The 18,685-nt window shown below is 51.8% G+C and overlaps 2 protein-coding genes across 2 annotated transcripts in view; one reads left to right on the top strand and one right to left on the bottom strand.

The window, feature by feature from the left end:
• Positions 1-12,690, bottom strand: part of VPS26B (VPS26 retromer complex component B) — a 50,930-nt gene extending 38,240 nt beyond the window's left edge. Inside the window, exon 1 of the mRNA XM_068238796.1 lies at positions 12,297-12,690. Coding sequence (XP_068094897.1) covers positions 12,297-12,519 — 223 coding nt within the window. The 5' untranslated portion in view covers positions 12,520-12,690. The remainder of the gene's footprint in view (positions 1-12,296) is intronic.
• Positions 12,691-12,785: 95 nt separating this feature from the next.
• NCAPD3 (non-SMC condensin II complex subunit D3) overlaps positions 12,786-18,685 on the top strand; it is a 104,398-nt gene continuing 98,498 nt past the window's right edge. The window contains exons 1-2 of the mRNA XM_068238794.1: positions 12,786-12,999; positions 14,425-14,576. Of these exons, the coding sequence (XP_068094895.1) occupies positions 12,933-12,999; positions 14,425-14,576 (219 nt within the window). The 5' untranslated portion in view covers positions 12,786-12,932. The remainder of the gene's footprint in view (positions 13,000-14,424; positions 14,577-18,685) is intronic.

Raw genomic sequence — 18,685 nt, 5'->3', positions numbered from 1 at the left:
GGCAGGGGTATGAGACGTGTGGCGGGGGTATTGGTCACATGATGGGGGTACGGGCCATGTGGCATGTGCATTGGTTGCGTGGCGGGGGTATGAGACGCGTGGCAGGTGCATTGGTTGCGTAGCGGGGGTATGAGACGCGTGGCAGGTGCATTGGTTGCGTGGCAGGGGTATGAGACGTGTGGCGGGGGTATTGGTCACATGATGGGGGTACGGGCCATGTGGCATGTGCATTGGTTGCGTGGCAGGGAGGAGTATGAGACATGTGACAGGGGTACAGACCTCGTGGCGGGGGTATGAGACATGTGACAGGGGTACAGACCTCGTGGCGGGGGTATGAGACATGTGACAGGGGTACAGACCTCGTGGCGGGGGTATGAGACATGTGACAGGGGTACAGACCTCGTGGCGGGGGTATGAGACATGTGACAGGGGTACAGACCTCGTGGCGGGGGTATGAGACATGTGACAGGGGTACAGACCTCGTGGCGGGGGTATGAGACATGTGACAGGGGTACAGACCTCGTGGCGGGGGTATGAGACATGTGACAGGGGTACAGACCTCGTGGCGGGGGTATGAGACATGTACATTTTTCCTACAGTAGAATGTACTATAAATTACTTTTTCCCTATGTCCACTTACAGTAGGTAGTGATAATCTGGCAGATGTCAAAATGAAAAATGTATTTCCTGTTTACCACTTAAAGATTTTGTAATAAAAAGAAGATTTTTAAGAGACTTTACCGTAAGTTTCTCTTTAAGTACCAGCGGTCTCTGCCCCCACTGGTACCAGAAAGAGCGGAACACCGACGAATAGCTGCGCATACCCGACGCATCCGCCGCCCACCCGTCTCTATAACGGCAGAGCCATGTGAGCGGGTCAGGAGTTGCTTTCAGTGGCTCCTCACGCTGTCTATCAATGTAAGCCAATGGGAGCTCCTGACCCTCTCACATGGCTCTGCCGTTATAGAGACAGCAGGGCAAGTGAGCTGCGGTGGTGAGACAGCGACGCGATCGGAGAAAGGGGCGGCAACGCGCGGCAGTGGCAAGGTGAAATCTACGCCCTGCCAGCTACAGCAGCATCAAAACAGGGCGTAGATTCCAACTAGCAACGTTTAAGTAGTTTAACAATACCTGTTGCCTGGCTGTCCTGCTGCTCTCTCTGGCTGCAGTAGTGTCTGAATCACACCTGAAACAAGCATGCAGCTAATCCAGTCATACTTCAGTCAGAGCACCTGATCTGCTGCATGCTTGTTCATCTGTATGGGTAAAAGTATTAGAGGCAGAGGATCAGCAGGACAGCCGGGCAATGTGTATTGTTTATCCCTCTCACATCAGGGGCCACATGCAATTCACTTTTTCACCTGAGTTTTCTCCTAGGTGATATTTTTTAATTTGTCAATAAAATGCCTGCTAAGCCACCAGCAAGCAAGAAAATACTCAAAATAATTTTGATAGTACTTTTACACTTACTTCTCAGTACTTTTTCAGTTGAAAAGTGCTGGAAAATTATTTAAAATAGAAGATAAAAAATTATCTCCTAGGAGAAAACGTAGGAGAAAACTGGAATTGCATATGGCCCCAGGTGTCCTTTTGTAAAGAATGAAGGCAATACTGAAAATTTGCCATGAGGAGATATACTGGTTCAAAACCTGTCAGAATTGTACCACCCATTGTAAATGACAGCAACATAGGAAAAAAGAAATGTACAGTGCATATTACAATGTACAATTTAGATGTATTTTATATCTTACAATTTTTCCTGATAATGGTCCTTTAAATCTGATACTATAAAGCTGCACAGGGTACAGAAATAAGCCAGCCGCTGTGCACCTGCACAATGTCACTTCTCATAACACAGCAGTAGAGAGAGTCCTTTAATAAGGCTACTCTGATCCATTTTCCACACACTATAAAGCAGACAATGGGCTGCAGGGCTTCCCCCTACTACACTGAAGACAAGACAAATAACATTTATATCGCGCTTTACTCCTGGTGGACTCAAAGCGCCAGAGCTGCAGCCACTAGGGGGCGCTCTATAGGCAGTAGCAGTGTACGGCCAGAGCTGCAGCCACTAGGGGGCGCTCTATAGGCAGTAGCAGTGTTAGGCAGGAGCTGCAGCCACTAGGGGGCGCTCTATAGGCAGTAGCAGTGTACGGCCAGAGCTGCAGCCACTAGGGGGCGCTCTATAGGCAGTAGCAGTGTTAGGCCAGAGCTGCAGCCACTAGGGAGCGCTCTATAGGCAGTAGCAGTGTACGGCCAGAGCTGCAGCCACTAGGGGACGCTCTGTAGGCAGTAGCAGTGTTAGGCCAGAGCTGCAGCCACTAGGACGTGCTCTATAGGCAGTAGCAGCGTTAGGCCAGAGCTGCAGCCACTAGGGGGGGGGGGGCTCTATAGGCAGTAGCAGTGTTAGGCCAGAGCTGCAGCCACTAGGAGGCACTCTATAGGCAGTAGCAGTGTTAGGCCAGAGCTGCAGCCACTAGGAGGCACTCTATAGGCAGTAGCAGTGTTAGGCCAGAGCTGCAGCCACTAGGGGGCGCTCCATAGGCAGTAGCAGTGTTAGGCCAGAGCTGCAGCCACTAGGGGACGCTCTGTAGGCAGTAGCAGTGTTAGGCCAGAGCTGCAGCCACTAGGAGGCACTCTATAGGCAGTAGCAGTGTTAGGCCAGAGCTGCAGCCACTAGGGGGCGCTCCATAGGCAGTAGCAGTGTTAGGCCAGAGCTGCAGCCACTAGGGGGTGCTCTATAGGCAGTAGCAGTGTTAGGGAGACTTGCCCAAGTTCTCCTACTGAATAGGTGCTGGCTTACTGAACAGGCAGAGCCGAGATTCGAACCCTGGTCTCCTGTGTCAGAGGCAGAGCACTTAACCATTACACCTCCGCACCACCAGCCTCAGGGGAGTCCTCCTTTGCTAAAAAATGTGGAGGGTGGAGCTAACATGGCTAGAAAGTCTGGAAAGCCTGCCCCCTGGAGGACATGTAAGCAGGAGAAGCATTGGTTATCTACATGGTGGGGATTGCCTGGGGCTGTAGGCTCTGTGCTGCGTATGAGACACATTCCAATCAGAAGGTGATTGGGCTGTTCAAACACTGATCTCGCCAACTATCCAATGAAGAGATGAAGAGCAGAGGACACAACACCCGCCTACCGAGCTGTGACTAGGAGTGTCTGACTACTTCTGGTTTATAGTTCTAGGATCCATCAGCATCGGAGGAAGTGCTGTGAAGGTCCGTCACCTGAAATGAACTCCACAGAACGTTTCAGGAAGCGGTCTTGGAACAATCGCTGTATAAACACGCTATTCGGCTTCTGGTCCAGTAGTGATGTCAGCCGTATGGAGGGGGAGGAGTCTGTGGCGGCACAGCCCATCAGGCATTATTTTCCAGCATTGCTATAGAGCGGGCTGGTGGGGCAACGTTCATTGGAGTGAGTGAGGGCCTGACTGCAGTGTGCAGAATTGTCAGCTGAGCACACCGGGGGAGCATTGTAAGGAATGCTTGGGCAAGAGCAGGGCAACTGCACTGACTGCTTGCTCTGAGCAGTTCTTGGCGCCTGCAAAACACTTTACAGTATGCCTGCTACACACACATGCGAGTTCCTGTCAGATCGACGGGTCAACTCGATCATTTCTGATAGGTCCGATCATTTTCCTCATCAATTTTTGAAGTGACTGGAAAATCGATCAGAAATCTGAATGGACAGGTCAGGAATTATCAATTCGACGTGTTGATCTGATGGGAAATTGCATGGTGTGTACCAGGCATTAGCTCTGCTTTATGCAAACGAGCATTTCTTTTTTTTAACACCGTTTCTGAAAAGATGTTGGTTTTAGTTTTAAGCTGGAGTAAAGGCGATATCAGCCTTTCCTGTTTATTTTGGTGCAGATATAAGCCTACTGTTCAGTAATCATGACCCCCCCCCCCCCCCATAGGAATTGCAACAATCACTACAGCTATGGCAGCCTTGGCTCCGCCTGTAAATGAGTATGCCCTTACCTGCCTTCCAAACCAGCCTCTACTGGAGAACCTGCCTTCCAAACCAGCCTCTACTGGAGAACCTGCCTTCCAAACCAGCTTCTACTGGAGAACCTGCCTTCCAAATCAGCCTCTACTGGAGAACCAGCCTTACACACCAGCCTCTACTGGAGAACCTGCCTTCCAAACCAGCCTCTACTGGAGAACCTGCCTTCCAAACCAGCCTCTACTGGAGAACCTGCCTTCCAAACCAGCTTCTACTGGAGAACCTGCCTTCCAAACCAGCCTCTACTGGAGAACCTGCCTTCCAAACCAGCTTCTACTGGAGAACCTGCCTTCCAAATCAGCCTCTACTGGAGAACCAGCCTTACACACCAGCCTCTACTGGAGAACCTGCCTTCCAAACCAGCCTCTACTGGAGAACCTGCCTTCCAAACCAGCCTCTACTGGAGAACCTGCCTTCCAAACCAGCTTCTACTGGAGAACCTGCCTTCCAAACCAGCCTCTACTGGAGAACCTGCCTTCCAAACCAGCCTCTACTGGAGAACCTGCCTTCCAAACCAGCCTCTACTGGAGAACCTGCCTTCCAAACCAGCCTCTACTGGAGAACCAGCCTTCCAAACCAGCCTCTACTGGAGAACCTGCCTTCTAAACCAGCCTCTACTGGAGAACCTGCCTTCCAAACCAGCCTCTACTGGAGAACCTGCCTTCCAAACCAGCCTCTACTGGAGAACCTGCCTTCCAAGCCAGCCTCTACTGGAGAACCAGCCTTCCAAACCAGCCTCTACTGGAGAACCCGCCTTCCAAACCAGCCTCTACTGGAGAACCTGCCTTCCAAACCAGCCTCTACTGGAGAACTTGCCTTCCAAATCAGCCTCTACTGGAGAACCTGCCTTCCAAACCAGCCTCTACTGGAGAACCTGCCTTCCAAACCAGCCTCTACTGGAGAACCTGCCTTCCAAACCAGCCTCTACTGGAGAACCCGCCTTCCAAACCAGCCTCTACTGGAGAACCTGCCTTCCAAACCAGCCTCTACTGGAGAACCTGCCTTCCAAGCCAGCCTCTACTGGAGAACCTGCCTTCCAAACCAGCCTCTACTGGAGAACCTGCCTTCCAAACCAGCCTCTACTGGAGAACCAGCCTTCCAAACCAGCCTCTACTGGAGAACCCGCCTTCCAAACCAGCCTCTACTGGAGAACCCACCGTCCAAATCAGCCTCTACTGGAGAACCCACCTTCCAAACCAGCCTCTACTGGAGAACCCGCCTTCCAAACCAGCCTCTACTGGAGACCCTGCCTTCCAAACCAGCCTCTACTGGAGAACCTGCCTTCCAAACCAGCCTCTACTGGAGAACCTGCCTTCCAAACCAGCCTCTACTGGAGAACTTGCCTTCCAAATCAGCCTCTACTGGAGAACCAGCCTTCCAAACCAGCCTCTACTGGAGAACCCGCCTTCCAAATCAGCCTCTACTGGAGAACCCGCCTTCCAAACCAGCCTCTACTGGAGAACCCACCGTCCAAATCAGCCTCTCCTGGAGAACCCGCCTTCCAAACCACCCTCTACTGGTGAACCCGCCTTCCAAACCAGCCTCTACTGGAGAACCTGCCTTTCAAACCAGCCTCTACTGGAGAACCCGCCTTCCAAATCAGCCTCTACTGGAGAACCTGCCTTCCAAACCAGCCTCTACTGGAGAACCTGCCTTCCAAACCAGCCTCTACTGGAGAACCTGCCTTCCAAACCAGCCTCTACTGGAGAACCTGCCTTCCAAACCAGCCTCTACTGGAGAACCTGCCTTCCAAGCCAGCCTCTACTGGAGAACCTGCCTTCCAAACCAGCCTCTACTGGAGAACCAGCCTTCCAAATCAGCCTCTACTGGAGAACCAGCCTTACACACCAGCCTCTACTGGAGAACCTGCCTTCCAAACCAGCCTCTACTGGAGAACCCACCGTCCAAATCAGCCTCTACTGGAGAACCCACCTTCCAAACCGGCCTCTACTGGTGAACCCGCCTTCCAAACCAGCCTCTACTGGAGACCCTGCCTTCCAAACCAGCCTCTACTGGAGACCCTGCCTTCCAAACCAGCCTCTACTGGAGAACCTGCCTTCCAAACCAGTCTCTACTGGAGAACCTGCCTTCCAAACCAGCCTCTACTGGAGAACTTGCCTTCCAAATCAGCCTCTACTGGAGAACCAGCCTTCCAAACCAGCCTCTACTGGAGAACCCGCCTTCCAAATCAGCCTCTACTGGAGAACCTGCCTTCCAAACCAGCCTCTACTGGAGAACCCACCGTCCAAATCAGCCTCTCCTGGAGAACCCGCCTTCCAAACCAGCCTCTACTGGTGAACCCGCCTTCCAAACCAGCCTCTACTGGAGAACCTGCCTTTCAAACCAGCCTCTACTGGAGAACCTGCCTTCTAACCAGCCTCTACTGGAGAACCCGCCTTCCAAACCAGCCTCTACTGGAGAACCTGCCTTCCAAACCAGCCTCTACTGGAGAACCTGCCTTCCAAACCAGCCTCTACTGGAGAACCTGCCTTCCAAATCAGCCTCTACTGGAGAACCCGCCTTCCAAACTAGCCTCTACTGGAGAACCTGCCTTCCAAACCAGCCTCTACTGGAGAACCCGCCTTCCAAACCAGCATCTACTGGAGAACCTGCCTTCCAAACCAGCCTCTACTGGAGAACCTGCCTTCCAAACCAGCCTCTACTGGAGAACCTGCCTTCCAAACCAGCCCCTACTGGAGAACCCGCCTTCCAAATCAGCCTCTACTGGTGAACCCGCCTTTCAAACCAGCCTCTACTGGAGAACCTGCCTTCCAAACCAGCCTCTACTGGAGAACCTGCCTTCCAAACCAGCCTCTACTGGAGAACCTGCCTTCCAAGCCAGCCTCTACTGGAGAACCTGCCTTCCAAACCAGCCTCTACTGGAGAACCAGCCTTCCAAATCAGCCTCTACTGGAGAACCAGCCTTACACACCAGCCTCTACTGGAGAACCTGCCTTCCAAACCAGCCTCTACTGGAGAACCCACCGTCCAAATCAGCCTCTACTGGAGAACCCACCTTCCAAACCGGCCTCTACTGGTGAACCCGCCTTCCAAACCAGCCTCTACTGGAGACCCTGCCTTCCAAACCAGCCTCTACTGGAGACCCTGCCTTCCAAACCAGCCTCTACTGGAGAACCTGCCTTCCAAACCAGCCTCTACTGGAGAACCTGCCTTCCAAACCAGCCTCTACTGGAGAACTTGCCTTCCAAATCAGCCTCTACTGGAGAACCAGCCTTCCAAACCAGCCTCTACTGGAGAACCCGCCTTCCAAATCAGCCTCTACTGGAGAACCTGCCTTCCAAACCAGCCTCTACTGGAGAACCCACCGTCCAAATCAGCCTCTCCTGGAGAACCCGCCTTCCAAACCAGCCTCTACTGGTGAACCCGCCTTCCAAACCAGCCTCTACTGGAGAACCTGCCTTTCAAACCAGCCTCTACTGGAGAACCTGCCTTCTAACCAGCCTCTACTGGAGAACCCGCCTTCCAAACCAGCCTCTACTGGAGAACCTGCCTTCCAAACCAGCCTCTACTGGAGAACCTGCCTTCCAAACCAGCCTCTACTGGAGAACCTGCCTTCCAAATCAGCCTCTACTGGAGAACCCGCCTTCCAAACTAGCCTCTACTGGAGAACCTGCCTTCCAAACCAGCCTCTACTGGAGAACCCGCCTTCCAAACCAGCATCTACTGGAGAACCTGCCTTCCAAACCAGCCTCTACTGGAGAACCTGCCTTCCAAACCAGCCTCTACTGGAGAACCTGCCTTCCAAACCAGCCCCTACTGGAGAACCCGCCTTCCAAATCAGCCTCTACTGGTGAACCCGCCTTTTAAACCAGCCTCTACTGGAGAACCCGCCTGTGGCACTGTACAAATTAAGAAACAAACATGGGGTACATAATAATACTAACAAAAGGTATTACACCACATATAGGCACTGATACAAAATACAGAATTGGTGGACATAGTAATAGGTAATGTTTTACGTTCGGTAAATAAATATGCAGCTTGAAAATGGACCAAATGAATTTCACCTCAGCGGGATTTGATTGGTTCATTTTTAAGCTGCATAATGTTGCATATAAAATTTGCATAATGCTGCATCAGCTCGAAATGATTTGCATCTTATTAACCATCCCTAATAGTAAATTACAGGGACAAATGTAACATGATGAATAAAATGTACTCGCATATAAGCCGATGTAACCACTTTTCCCTCAGAAACCAGGAAAAAAAATGATTGACTTGCGTATAAGCCCTCTTCCCAGTATAGCCCACTCTACAGTAGCCAGATGTGCCCCCAGTACAAGTCAGCCCCCCTCCCCATAGCCAGATGTGCCCCAAGAATGATAGCTGTGTCTCAAGACGCCACCAGATGGCGCCATAGATATAGGGCACATCGATTGCCACACAGGAAGACTCCCTGATCATTGCACCACTGTTAAGTTGCTTGCACACTCCGCTCCACAAGCCAGGGGCACAGGTAGTCTTGAGCAGCGCACTCTGTACACCATGTTGCAGGGTATGGGGGGGGGGGGGGGACACATGGACAAAGCAGGGAGTCAGTTGGCAACAGCAGGATCACTAGTGCACAATCCTTACACTCCTCTGCCAGTAACAAAACCTGCTCCACCATCCGTTCTGCTCCACTGACTCGCATATAAGCCCAGAGGGTAACTTTACAGCATATATTGGAGCTGAAAAATTAGGCTTATGCGGGAGTATATAAGGTATAAGAAAAGGCCAAGTCTATTCTAGGTGAACACTGCCATTCCAGCGCAGGAGACTTGGGCGCACATGGAGTAACTTCAGCGCTGTCAGAAGACAAGGCTGAAGTTACTCATAAAACACTATAATTCGCCCGTCAGCAATTGCTGGAAGCCGAAGGTAAGCGGTGGGCAGTACAGTAGGCAGTCAGGTAAGCAGTGGGTGGTACAGTAGGCAGTCAGGTAAGCGGTGGGCATTGCAGTAGGCGGTTAGGTAAGCAGTGGGTGGTGCAGTAGGCAGGCAGGTAAGCAGTGGGTGGTGCAGTAGGCAGTCAGGTAAGTGGTGGGAGGTGCAGTAGGCGGTCAGTTAAGAAGTGGGCGGTGCAGTAGGCGGTCAGGTAAGTGGTGGGCGGTCGCTCAGGTAAGCAGTGGACAGTGCAGTAGGCGTCGGGTAAGCGGTGGGCGGTCGGTAAGGTAATTGTTGGTTGGTGCAGTAGGCAGTCTAATAAGCGGTGTGTCAGGTAAGCGATGGGCAGTTGGTACAGTAGGCGGTCAGGTAAGCGGGGGGCAGTACAGTAGGCGGTCAGGTAAGCAGTGGGCAGTACAGCAGGAGGTCAGGTAAGCAGTGGGCAGTACAGCAGGCGGTCAGGTAAGCGGTGGGCATTGCAGTAGGCGGTCAGGTAAGCAGTGGGTGGTGCAGTAGGCAGTCAGGTAAGCAGTGGGTGGTGCAGTAAGCAGTCAGGTAAGCAGTGGGTGGTGCAGTAGGCAGTCAGGTAAGTGGTGGGAGGTGCAGTAGGCGGTCAGGTAAGCAGTGGGCGGTACAGTAGGCAGTCAGGTAAGTGGTGGGCGGTCGCTCAGGTAAGCAGTGGACAGTGCAGTAGGCGTCGGGTAAGCGGTGGGCGGTCGCTAAGGTAAGTATTGGGTGGTGCAGTAGGCAGTCTGGTAAGCGGTGTGTCAGGTAAGTGATGGGCAGTTGGTACAGTAGGCGGTCAGGTAAGCGGGGGGCAGTACAGTAGGCGGTCAGGTAAGCAGTGGGCAGTATAGCAGGCGGTCAGGTAAGCGGTGGGCGTTACAGTAGGCAGTCAGGTAAGCAGTGGGCAGTACAGCAGGCGGTCAGGTAAGCGGGGACGCTACAGTAGGTGGTCAGGTAAGCAGTGGCCAGTACAGTAGGCGGTCAGGTAAGTGGTGGGCATTGCAGTAGTTGATCAGGTAAGCAGTGGGCGGTACAGCAGGCGGACAGGTAAGCGGTGGGCGGTACAGTAGGCGGTCAGGTAAGCGTTGGGCGTTGCATTAGGCGGTCAGTTAAGCAGTGGCCGGTACAGTAGGCGGTCAGGTAAGCAGAGGGTGGTACAGTAGGCGGTCAGGTAAGCGGTGGGCGTTGCAGTAGGCAGTCAGGTAAGCAGTGGGTGGTACAGTAGGCGGTCAGGTAAGTGGTGGGCGGTGCAGTAGGCGGTCAGGTAAGCGGTGGGCGGTGCAGTAGGCGGTCAGGTAAGTGGTGCGCTGTCGCTCAGGTAAGCAGTGGACAGTGGGCAATGCAGTAGGCGTCGGGAAAGCGGTGGGCGGTTGGTAAGGTAAGTGTTGGGTGGTGCAGTAGGCAGTCAGGTAAGCGGAGTGTCAGGTAAGTGATGGACGGTGTCAGATGGGTGATCGGTACAGTAGGCAGTCAGGTAAGCAGTGGGCAGTGCAGTAGGCGATCAGGTAAGTCGTGGGCATTGCAGTAGGCGGTCAGGTAAGCAGTGGGCGGTACAGTAGCAGTCAAGTAAGCGGTGGGAGAGCAGTAGGTGGTCAGTGGATGGTGTGTCAGGTAAGTGGTGGGACGTCACTCAGAAAAGCAGTGGGCGGTGCAATAGTCGGTCAGGTAAGCAGTGGGCGGTGCAGTAGTCCGTCAGGTAAGCAGTGGGCGGTGCAGTATGCATCGGGTAAGCGGTGGGCGGTCGGTAAGGTAAGTGGTGAGCGGTGCAGTAGGCAGTCAGGTAAGCGGTGGGCGATGTCAGATGGGCGGTCGGTGCAGTAGGCGGTCAGGTAAGCAGTGGGCGGTGCAGTATGCATCGGGTAAGCGGTGGGCGGTCGGTAAGGTAAGTGGTGAGCGGTGCAGTAGGCAGTCAGGTAAGCGGTGGGCGATGTCAGATGGGCGGTCGATGCAGTAGGCGGTCAGGTAAGCAGTGGGCATTGCAGTAGGCAGTCTGGTAAGCAGTAGGCGTCAGGTAAGCAGTTAGCCGTCGGTCAGGTAAGCGGTGGGTGGTGCAGTAGGCAGTCAGGTAAGTGGTGGGTGATAGATGGGCGGTCGGTGCATTAAGCGGTCAGGTAAGTGATGGGCGTTGCAGTAGGCAGTCAGGTAAGCAGTGGGCGGTGCAGTAGGCAGTCAAGTAAGAAGTGGGCGGTGCAGTAGGCATCGGGTAAGCGGTGGGCGGTCGGTAAGCGGTGCAGTAGGCAGTCAGGTAAGTGGTGGGTGATGTCAGATGGGCGGTGGGTGCAGTAGGCAGTCAGGTAAGCAGTGGGAGGTGCAGTAGGCGTTGGGTAAGCGGTGGGCGGTCGGTAAGGTAAGCGTTGCGCGGTGCAGTAGGCAGTCAGATAACCAGTGGGAGCAGTAGGCGGTCAGGTAAGAAGTGGGCGGTGCAGTAGGGTAGGCGTCGGGTAGTGCAGTAGGAGATGTCAGATGGGCGGTCGGTGCATTAGGCAGTCAGGTAAGCGGTGGGCAATGCAGTAGGCAGTCAGGTAAGAAGTGGGCGGTGCAGTAGGCATCGGGTAAGCGGTGGGCGGTGCAGTAGATGGCCAGATAAGTAGTGGGCGGTGCAGTAGGCGGTAAGTCAGGTAAGCGGTGGGCATTGCAGTAGGCAGTCAGGTAAGCAGTGGGCGGTGCAGTAGGTGGTCAGGTAAGTGGTGGGCGGTGCAGTAGGCTGTAGGTGGGCGGTGTGTCAGGTAAGCAGTGGGCGGTGCAGTAGGCAGTCAGGTAAGCGGTAGGTGGTGCAGTAGGCGGTCAGGTAAGCAGGGGGCGGTGCAGTAGGCAGTCAGGTAAGCAGTGGGCGGTGCAGTAGGCGGTCAGTGGGTGGTGTGTAAGGTAAGCAGTGGGCGGTGCAGTAGGTGGTCAGGTAAGCAGTAGGCGGTCAGGTAAGCAGTGGGCAGTGCAGTAGGCAGTCAGGTGTGCAGTAGGTGGCCAGGTAAGCAGTGGGTGGTGCGGTAGGCAGTAAGTGGGTGTTAGGTATGCAGTAGGCGGTCAGTGGGCGGTGCAGTAGGCGGTCAGGTAAGCAGTGGGCAGTGCAGTAGGCGGTCAGGTAAGCAGTAGGCGGTGAGTGGGTGGTGTGTCAGGTAAGCAGTGGGCGGTGCATTAGGCGGTCAGGTGAGCAGTAGGCGGTCAGGTAAGCAGTGGGCGGTGCAGTAGGCGGTCAGTGGGTGGTGTGTCAGGTAAGCAGTAGGCAGTGCAGTAGGCGGTCAGGTAAGCAGTAGGCGGTGCAGTAGGCGGTCAGGTAAGCAGTGGGCGGTCAGGTAAGCAGTGGGCGGTCAGGTAAGCAGTGGGCGGAGCAGTAGGCGGTCAGGTAAGCAGTAGGCGGTCAGTGGGTGGGTCGCCCCGCAGCCGGTCTCACCGATCTGGCCGATGAACTCGATCTTCAGGCCCTGGTGCTCCAGCCTCTTGCCCGGGCTCCTCAGGGTGACAGTCACCCGGCCAGACACCGTCTCTCCATCATAGAAGAGGAAGTATTTCTCCTTCTTGCCGTCCTCCGTCTTATGCTCCACCCGCCGGCGGCTCTCACCGTCACTCAGGGTGACATCCAGCTCAGCGGCCGGACCGAACCCGAAGAAGCTCATGACGGAGAAATCCGGCTACTGACAGCTCGGCACCGAATCACTCAGGAGCCCCCGGTCTCCGCTGCCAGATCACTGCGCATGCGCACAGCCCAGCCAGCTTGACGTTTCGCCCTCTGCGCATGCGCGAGTCAGCATCCCGCCAGCACTTGTCATGGCCGCCTGCGCTCCTCAGTGGCGCGCCTGCGCAGAGTAGTCCGAGTCTGTCTCCGGTGACGTCATCTCGCTACCGCCGCATTCGGTGACTGGCAGCTGCTGCGTGCGCAGAGTCTTTGCCAGGACGCGTCATGGCGGCGGCGAGCTCAGCGCTTCCGGTTGGCGCTTGGCGGTGACGTAGCGCCCGCTGATTGGCGAGTTTGTTTTTGAGCTTGGGCGCTATTTTTCCAGCCCAGGTGCCGATCCGAAGAGAGCTGGCGATGGCGGATATAGAGGCGGCGGTGCTGGAGGCCGTGGCCCGGTGCGGCCTGCGGAGCCTGAGCAGAGGTGAGCCCGGGGCAACCCCCAGCCCAGTGACAGCAGAGACACCCCAGAGATGGGCAGGCCACGCCCACCACCCCATCACTTATTATAGATTATTGTATCTCCTCCAATACCAGTTGCCTGGCAGCCCTGCAGATCTATTTGGCTGCAGTAGTGTCTGAATCACACACCAGAAACAAGCATGCAGCTAATCCTGTCAGATCTGACAATAATGTCAGAAACATCTGATCTGCTGCATGCTTGTTCAGGGGCTGTGGCTAAAGGTATTAGAGACAGAGGATCAGCAAGGCTGCCAGGCAACTGGTATTGCTTAAAAGGAAGTAAATATGGCAGCCTCGACATATCTCTCACTACAGTTCTGTAAAGTATCATAATTAACCCTTACACTGCCACCCATGCATGAACTGTGTCTATGGAATGTCTTCCCAATCTGCCTGTATCAGTCAGCAGGGATGTCACCGAGGTGCACATACATGGGAGATTATTCAGAATTATGCTAAATTGCGAATGGACTAACCAAATGTCACCGTTAAAATAGATGGTTGGTCCATTTTGAAGCTGCATAATTTTGTAATAACATTTGCATATTTCAAACAGTAGAAGTAGAAAGTTGGCACTGGGCTAAGACTTTGCACTAAATGCCTTTAGATGTCCGTGGCGATGGAATGGGGGGGGGGGGGGGGCGCGGGATAATGCCTACAGATACCCACTAAGTATGGATGCAAAAATGCCTGTAGATGTCCGCAGCAGTCTAATGATTATTATCTTTGTAAAACACTGATATATAATATTATATGGTGTTTGTGGAAACAGTCTTGTGCCCTTCACGGCAATAGCCTGCGGATATGTATAAATAAGTGCATTTAAAGTGCAAATGAGAGGGTGATTGAGGCTGCCATATTTATTTCCAGTTGCCTTGCAGTTCTGCTGATCCTCTGCCTCTAATACTTTTAGCCACAGCCCCTGAACAAGCATGCAGCAGATCAGGTGTTTCTGACATTCCTGTCAGATCTGACAAGATTAGCTTTATGCTTGTTTCTGGTGTTATTCAGACACTACTGCAGCTTGATAGAACAGTAGGTTGGCAGGCAACTGGTATTAATTAAAAGTAATTAAATATGTCAGTCTCCATATTCTTCTTACTAAAGTTGTCCTTTAAATGTTAACATGTGTAACTGTTGTCAGCTCCAGGACCAATTCCACATGAAGTTTGAACTCCCTTTGCTCATGAAATCGTTTGATAAATGGTTAGGGTTAAGCTTTATGTACTATTTTATACAGATGCACTCCCCGCAGAGCTATTGTGAATCCACTGAGATTGTTCTGCCTTTGTATTCTGTACTTCTGCATGTTCTGTTGGGCATTTCTGCAGCTGCCTTGACACAGTAAAGCATGGATCTGTAGATAATTCTCTGATCTCTTTTGCAGCATGGGTGGATTCTGTCTGGGAACTGGAGTTCACTGAAGCTGATCCTCTGGATCCCAGAGTGGAGGCTGAAATAGTAGAGAACGGATTAGAAGTCTTTAGTAACCTGTACGATAGTCTCCTGCCCTTTGCCTCTGCGGATGAAGACAACAGGGTGAGTTAAGGATGGTGAAAAGTAGCAGTAGAGTATTGTACCATATTAGCCATAAGTAAAAGCAAGGTTTGAGTTCGGGTGATACCATTTATTGGCTAACTTAAAAGAATGAGAGTAAAGGCCCACGTCTGATTTCAGCTGTGCAGCCTTTGTCAGACTTCAATCAGGATTGAAGGCTGCCCAGCTGAAAGCTTACTCTCATTCTATTAAAGAGATTCTGTATATAAAAAAAATTCCCCTGGGGGGTACTCACCCAATGAGGCTTCCCCCTCCCCTGTAGCTGCAGGCAGTCCAGCTCTGGCTCCCCTGAAGTGTCCCGGAATCCTCCCTCCACAAGCCTGATAAGCGCTGATTTATCTCCCCGGCTCCAGCGGGGGCGCTGTTGTGGCTCTCCGCACGGAGATAGGCGAAAATAGCCGATCTCCGTCGGGTCTGCTCTACTGCGCAGGAGACTTGCGCCTGCGCAGTAGCGTAGCCCAATGGACATCGACTATTTTCGCCTATCTCCGTGCGGAGAGCCGATACTGCGCCTGCGGTGGACCCAGGGAGGTAAATATTTACATTGCTGCCATTCCGGGAGGTTTTTCGCTGCCGACGTGGGACCAAGGAGGATGGGGGAAGCCTCAATAGGATCCGGAGGCTTCCCCCACCCGAGGTGAGTACCCCCCCTCCCCCAAGGAAGGTTTTCTTTGTTACAGGTTTTCTTTAAGTTAGCCAATAAATGGTATCATCCGGATTCCAAATTTCTTGGCTGTTGACCTGAACTCTTGCACAGGACAGAAGGAAAACATAGAGAAATCCACCCTGTATGTATTTAGAGTTTAGTCTGTCTAATTCTCCCTTATCTGTCACTAATCAGAAGTTGTAATTTTATCTCTCTCCGTGTCACATGACTACCATGGCAGATAAGCTCATTTAAAGAGACTCCGTAACAAAAATTGCATCCTGTTTTTTATCATCCTACAAGTTCCAAAAGCTATTCTAATGTGTTCTGGCTTACTGCAGCACTTTCTACTATCACCATCTCTGTAATAAATCAATGTATCTTTCCCTTGTCAGACTTGTCAGCCTGTGTCTGGAAGGCTGCCAAGTTCTTCAGTGTTGTGGTTCTGTGATGCATCTCCCCCTCCAGGCCCCTCTCTGCACACTGCCTGTGTGTTATTTAGATTAGAGCAGCTTCTCTCTGCTCTATTTTCTTTTACAAGCTGGATAAATCCTCCTCTGAGCTGGCTGGGCTTTCACATACTGAGAAATTACATACAGGCAGAGCTGTCTGCACTCTGCAGGAAGAAACAGCCTGACACTTCAGTGGAAGATAGCTGCAGGGGGAAAGAAACACACAAATGATCTCTTGAGATACAAATGGAAGGGTGTATACAGCCTGCTTGTGTATGGATGTATTTTCTATGTGTGGACATACTGTACATCAACCGACTTCCTGTTTTGGTGGCCATTTTGTTTGTTTATAAACAAACTTTTTAAAACTGTTTTTAACCACTTTTAATGCGGCGGGGAGCGGCGAAATTGTGACAGAGGGTAATAGGAGATGTCCCCTAACGCACTGGTATGTTTACTTTTGTGCGATTTTAACAATACAGATTCTCTTTAAGAGCACAGGACGTTAACCACCCTGGCGTTCTGATTAAATCGCCAGGGTGGCTGCGGGAGGGTTTTTTTTAAATAAAAAAAAAACTATTTCATGCAGCCAACTGAAAGTTGGCTGCATGAAAGCCCACTAGAGGGCGCTCCGGAGGCGATCTTCCGATCGCCTCCGGCGCCCAGAATAAACAAGGAAGGCTGCAATGAGCGGCCTTCCTTGTTTTGCTTATATCGTCGCCATAGCGACGAGCGGAGTGACGTCATCGACGTCAGCCGACGTCCTGACGTCAGCCGCCTCCGATCCAGCCCTTAGCGCTGGCCGGAACTTTTTGTTCCGGCTACGCTGGGCTCAGGCGGCTAGGGGGGCCCTCTTTCGCCGCTGCTCGCGGCAAATCGCCGCAGAGCGGCGGCGATCAGGCAGCACACGCGGCTGGCAAAGTGCCGGCTGCGTGTGCTGCTTTTTATTTCGTTAAAATCGGCCCAGCAGGGCCTGAGCGGCAGCCGCTGGCGGTGTTGGACGAGCTGAGCTCGTCCAGACCGCTCAGCTGGTTAATATGTCTGCTTCCATGAATCAGGAAGTAGAATCAGTGCAGATTTATTTTTGGATTTGTATCAGCTGTGACAAATGTTTATTGTTGAAAGGTTATTATTGCTGATTATCAGATTCCAACAACCCACATTATAAGGTTGTAAACGAGTTTGATAGATGGTCCGCAGAACTTTCAAATGGTGTCGTTTCACCAGCGATGTTGCACACTACAGATTCCTCCGGAGTATATTAGATATCCTGAGATCGCAGAGACTCACCAAAGGGGAGTCCAGTAGGATAGTGACATGAAAGAGATGAACGGCACATCTAAGTGTAAACCGTCTTTATTACAGAACAAGTAAAACAATTTAAAAGCAAGGATAAAAGAAACTCACATACGGGGCCCGTGCACTGGGAACCCCGAAAAAGTAGCGCGCATAAAATGGTCAATAGAAGACCTCAAATAAAATGGTGCCGCCTGTCGCCTTCCCGACCGGTTTCGCAATCTTGCGTCATCAGGGGATGACGCAAGATTGCCCTGATGACGCAAGATTGCGAAACCGGTCGGGAAGGCGACAGGCGGCACCATTTTATTTGAGGTCTTCTATTGACCATTTTATGCGCGCTACTTTTTCGGGGTTCCCAGTGCACGGGCCCTGTATGTGAGTTTCTTTTATCCTTGCTTTTAAATTGTTTTACTGGTTATGTAATAAAGACGGTTTACACTTAGATGTGCCGTACATCTTTCATGTCACTATCCTACTGGACTCCTCTTTGGTGAGTCTCTGCGATCTCAGGATATCTAATATATTCCGGAGGAATCTGTGGAGTACAGCATCGCTGGTGAAACGACAGCATTTGAAAGTTCTGCGGACCATCTATCAAACTCGTTTACAACCTTATAATGTGGGTTGTTGGAATCTGGTAAGCCTTGCTTCTTTACCTTTTTGTTCGAAGATCCTGTATACCAGAAAATGACGAAAGCTGTATTGCTATAGACCTGCGCTGACTTTATATATTCATTGCTTGTGTGGACTTTTGGACATTGTCCTTCTCGGCTGCGGTCGCCTTCTGCCTTGGCGCTGACACTTGTTGTTTATTAATGCTGATTATCGTTTAGAGCAGAGAGGAAGTTGAGAGTTTAGGTCCGCTTTAAAAAGTGACACTTTACTTGAAGCAATGGTGTTACTGTCTTTTATGAAAGCAACATCCCTCTCCGTTACATTCAACACCCAGCTATGATTTAAAGAGACTCTATAACAAAAAATTTCAGACTTAGTTCTTCTATTCTATAAGTTTCTATGCCTGTTCTAATGTGGTCTGGATTACTGCAGCCTCTCCTAGTTGCACAGTGGCTGTATTATCTCTGATATATAATCTAATCTTCTTTCCTCTGACAACTTTGTCGGGCTCAGGCTGGAAAGTGCTGTTCTGCTTGTGATAGGATAGAAGCTATACACACCCTCTCCAGGCCCCCTGCACACTCTGTATGAGTCACAGACTGATCTCCTCTCAGCCTATCACATGCCATGTCTTTTGTTTGTAAACACTGCCTAAAACTGGCAATTACAAGCCAGGATTGCAGCAGGGAGTGGCAGAAACAGCACAGAGGGACCCAGGAGAGCATAATGAATAGAATAGTATGCTTTTTATTGTAAGAATTTTAGAGTACAGATTCTCTTTAAAAGATTTTCCAGAGCAATGACATTGTTTGATCAGGTGTATGGAACAACCACAGTTTCAGCTATTTCGTCTCCAGTTACAAGTCCCTAAGCTTTCTATATTGAGGTTGTATATGAAGCTGATGGTTTGATTTCATTTACTGTAGATGAGATATTTCTGTGTCTGCCTGTATGTGTGACCTGCATTGCAGGAAGTGTAAAAGCCAAACCTTTGTGAAGACTGCCAGTCTGGACTCTGGAGAGAGAGAATGTTAAGCGGTCTTGGATGCTGCGGGAGGCTTCTGCACAGACAAAGGCTC

This window comes from Hyperolius riggenbachi, chromosome 6 (genome assembly GCF_040937935.1).
Source record: "Hyperolius riggenbachi isolate aHypRig1 chromosome 6, aHypRig1.pri, whole genome shotgun sequence".
NCBI lineage: Eukaryota > Metazoa > Chordata > Amphibia > Anura > Hyperoliidae > Hyperolius > Hyperolius riggenbachi.
Note: the sequence above shows the minus strand (reverse complement) of the source record. Positions and strands in the feature narration are given on the sequence as shown.